Source organism: Sphaerodactylus townsendi, linkage group LG01 (assembly GCF_021028975.2).
Source record: "Sphaerodactylus townsendi isolate TG3544 linkage group LG01, MPM_Stown_v2.3, whole genome shotgun sequence".
NCBI classification, from domain to species: Eukaryota; Metazoa; Chordata; class Lepidosauria; order Squamata; family Sphaerodactylidae; genus Sphaerodactylus; species Sphaerodactylus townsendi.
Window position 1 is genome coordinate 3,426,742 of NC_059425.1, and position 4,403 is coordinate 3,431,144.

A 4,403-nucleotide genomic window follows, 5' to 3' on the forward strand; every position below is an offset into this window, starting at 1 on the left:
CAATTGGATGTCTAGGGTGTTCAAGCAAAAATCTGAAAGATGTTGAGTGAAGATACAGCTCAGGAATAATGATAAAAATGATTTCTCCAGAAATATAGAGATTTTGACTAAACATTTGTACCAGTTGTAAGGTACAGTACAAAAAGTATTGCCTCATCTAATTAAATGCAAGTAAAATGTATTGATGTTAAAACTGCATTTATTCATGGAGAAATTACAGAAGAATTGTATGTGGAGTAACCTCCAAGTTTTGTTTACCAAAGACATACAAGTTTGTAAACTGAGAAAAGGTCTATATGGACTTAGACAAGTGGCAAGAGCATGGAATGAAAAACTATTGGGAATACTATTTAAGCAAGGATTTAAACAAGGTGAAGCAGATCAATGTTTATACTTTAAAAACAAAGAAGGACATTTTTCTTACATATTAACTTATGTAGATGATCTAATTGTTGTTATAGAGAATGAGAAAGATTACGAGGACATTTTAAATAAAGAGATAGAGATAAAAGAGTTAGGAAATGTAACCTATTATTTAGGAATACAAATTGAAAGAAGACAGAAGATTAGGACATATTTGCTTAAGCTTAGAAACAAAGATTTCAAAGAATTGATCAAAATACTTGGATTAAATGAGGCAAATACAGCTTCAACACCAATGGTAACAGATTTTCTGTAAAATAAAGGTGACTATCTAATAATCATCAATACAGAACATCAATAAGAAAATTATTGTATCTGACAACAACACCTGATATATTGATTGCAGTTGGAATCTAATTCAAAAGTAGAAAGAGTCGGGTTCTGCCAACACAGAGACTAAGGCCAGTGGGTATTGAGAAAAGAGTAGATAAGATATCCTTAAAGGAACTACTGGAGTTTAAGGTAAATTAATTTGCAAACAATAGCTACGCTCAATGCTACATAGAGGTAGGAGTTACTTAGGGATTGGGCCCGAGGTGAGTGGAGTTACAGGGGTTCCCTAAATCAACAGAAAGTGGGATATCCATAGCACTTTTAGTATTGGGATTGGACTGATGTCATTAAGCTAGAGGCTAGGGTTTAGAAAACAAAAAGGCAAGCAGCTCTCCCGTCAAAATCAACAAGCTTGGGGAATCCTGAACTCCACTGCTGCAGCTAAAGACTCAAATTACCAAGAAATAATTGCTATCCGTAGGCTTGCAGAAAGGCTGAATTAAAGAACTTTTTTAGGACAATGATCAGAAATGGAGAAGGGTCCATCAAAATTAATGAGGAGGGACAACCATGGTTCCCATCCCAAGACTCCTTACCCAGATGCGAAAGAACACAACCACACACCAAGCACATTGGAGTACGATACCACTTAGTACATGACTTAGTGGAACAGGGTATAGTAGAACTGAAGTATTGTGATACTAATGAGATGACTGCAGATGTACTGACCCAAGCCTCTACCAAGAGACAGATTAGAGAAACTATAAATAATCAGACTTGGACTCTACTTAGACTCATGCATGCCTGTCACAAGCCTGAGAGGGACTGTTAATGTTTGACAGTCTTGCATACAGCAGGCTTTCAGAAATTCTGGGGAGAACTCAGCAAACATTCAGAAGTGACAGTTAGATACTGAGCCATAACTTAAACTGTAACAAGGCGATGATGAACTGTAAATGTATCAATATGTAAGTGTTACTTTATATATTTCTCTCTCTCAGCATAAGTAAAGTTCTTTTGTTTATAATTTTTGAGGTAACAAGATTGGTCTTTACCAAGATAACCGTTCTTATTTAAAGTTACACACAAGCTACATTCCGCTTGTTATTCTGTTAACAGTATTTTATATATATTATATAATTTTATATAATATGATTTTAATTCATATATACCTGTTGACCTTTAATATTCCCTCCCCCATTCTGTATTTTGCCTTAGTACGAAAGCCACTATACCTGCTCCTTTCAATTCAAGAATTATTGGCGTGGCTGTAAAAGAGGAAGTACTGTCAGTTTGGTAGAAACACTTGAGAATTAATTTTTAATTATGTGCTTGGTGTTCCTGCCTTTCAGACTTATCAGGAATGCCGGAAGAAAGAATCTACTCATCAGGGAGAGAGGCTTATTTCAATTTGAACTCTACTTGTAGATGCGGTCCACCACTGAGAGATCCTGGCTGGATACTGCGCCCACAAACCATTTACCACTATTAACTCACAATACCAGCCCATCGGGTTGCAACCATGAGACGACATCCCAAGAAGGGGAGGCCATGACTACCGATGCTATGGCTATCGTCGATCCACCTGTAGATCAGGGGGTAACCCGAGAGTGAGATGCTGTGTCCACAACCCCTCAGGAGGACCACTCTCCGAAGGATTGTTTAGGAAATGGCCAATTGGTGATGCATGCAATGGGTGTACGGGTGGACATTATTCTAATGAAGAGTCGTTCTCTGGAGAAGCATGTTGTGGATCTTCAGGAGGATGCACCACTGGAGGAAGTGGGGCATGTTCAGCACCAGGTGGATGTGGCAGTGGAGGTCAAGGAGTATGTTCTGAGCCAGGAGGATGCAGCAGCGGAGGACGAGGAGTATGTTCTGAGCCCAGGGAGAGGGATCTTGTGGCAGCGGAGGGGCGAGAGTATGTTCTGCAGGCAGGAGGATGTCGGCAGCGGAGGGCGAGAGTATGTTTTCTGAGCCAGGAGGGATCTTGAGCGGAAGCGGAGGGCGAAAGTATGTTCTGAGGCCAGGAGGATCGCGGGCGGAGGGGCGAGTATGTTGTTCTGAAACCAAGGAGGATCGCGGCGGAGGCTGCGAAAGTATGTTCTGAGCCAGGAGGATGCGGCAGCGGAGGACGAGGAGTATGTTCTGAGCCAGGAGGATGCGGAAGTGGAGGCAGGAGAGTATAATTTCCTCAAGGCCAGGAGGATGCAGCAGCAGAAGGAGGACCAGGAAGTGTCAGCTGAGCCAGGAGGATGTGGCAGTCGAAGACGAGGAGTGTGTTCTGAGCCAGGAGGATGTGGCAGTGGAGGACCAGGGGTATGTTCTGAGCCAGGAGGATGTGGCAGTACAGGAAGAGGAGTATGTTCTGAACCATTCTGCAGACATTGAGAAGGGTCCACAGATCTGGGAGATCACCCTGGGTTGACCAGTGGACCTCATGTTCAGAAGGATGCTAACTTTTTTTTTGTATTGACCCATGAACTTTGATTGGTTGATTCTCAATCATGTAGAAAACCCCTGTTGGTTCTATTGCTACAAGTCATGGTACTAAAAAATAAGTGGTTATTTTTTCCACTTTTTTTGTCCTCGCCATTCTTTCCAAGCATGATCTTGGTCAAAATTCATCAAAAGAAATGAGGCAAAATTAAAACAAAACAATAAAACAATAAAAGAACTGATGCTCACTAGAAAACAGAAAACTGTTGGAAGTCAGAGGGTTTTTATTATTAAAAAAATAATTAAGCAAGTTGCTACATCCATCACACAAACCTTAGCTAAATATGATTGACTTCTTCTAGTGTCTAGTGGATCCCCTCACCGCCCAGAGCTTTGAGCCCTCCGGGGGAGGGCGGTATATAAATATAACCAATAAATAAATAAATAAATAAAAGAAGGACATCTGAAAATACCTTAGAAGCAGTTTCATTACCCATGGGGCAACCTCAGAAAAGTCCATTCCCAGATGACCACGCATTTTAAAATTGGATTGAAGTTCTTGGCTGAAAATGGAGAAGCTCCCTGCAAGAGGTAGGGATGCTACCAAAAATCACAACTCCCCCACAACTCCACCTGTTTCGACTCTGAATCTCCATTGTGTCGGCAGAATACTCATGTCTTTGTTTTCAAACCATTTTTTTCTTTCAGGTGCTAATTTTTTTCTTATTAAATTACACAACACTGAACAATCTGTCCTCATCGTTGGTCTATAAATGTTACACAATGCATCACTGACATGTGAAAAAGGGGCATCAAATAAATAAGACAGCTGGGAATGAAAATGGCTGAAAATGAAAAGGCTCACAAGAAAAGCGAACAGTTATAAAAGGTCATGTTCATCCCAAAGCCACAGAAGTCAGAATTAGAAAGCACTATTGAAAGCTAGGGTTGCCTGGCAACTGGTAGGAGTACTGTGGGAGGGGTTGTGAGGAACTGCTTATGGCACCCCATCACTTGTAGAAAAAAGCAGAAGAGACATAGGTAGCCCTAGGAATCATTCTGGCCCTTTCTGCACAGGCCAAATAAAACCACAGGGGCCGAGCTGCTTAAAAGACGCCGTCCCCAGGGAGCCATTACTGAGAGAGCAACTGCTTTGCAGCAGCATGCGCCCAGTGGCAGCGAAGCTGCCGTTTTCCGACCTCACTTCCCCAGCGAGGTTTTGGAAAATGGCGGCGAGGCAGCATACCCGTCTTGAATAGCGCTGGGGA

At 41.7% G+C, this 4,403-nt stretch overlaps 1 protein-coding gene across 1 annotated transcript; it reads left to right on the top strand.

The window, feature by feature from the left end:
• Positions 1–2,059: 2,059 nt before the first annotated feature.
• LOC125440947 (keratin, ultra high-sulfur matrix protein-like) lies at positions 2,060–4,180 on the top strand. Its single transcript, XM_048511135.1, is given in 4 exon segments — positions 2,060–2,157; positions 2,159–2,499; positions 2,797–2,871; positions 2,966–4,180. Coding segments are annotated over 4 exon segments (636 nt in total). The 3' UTR covers positions 3,088–4,180.
• Positions 4,181–4,403: the final 223 nt, after the last annotated feature.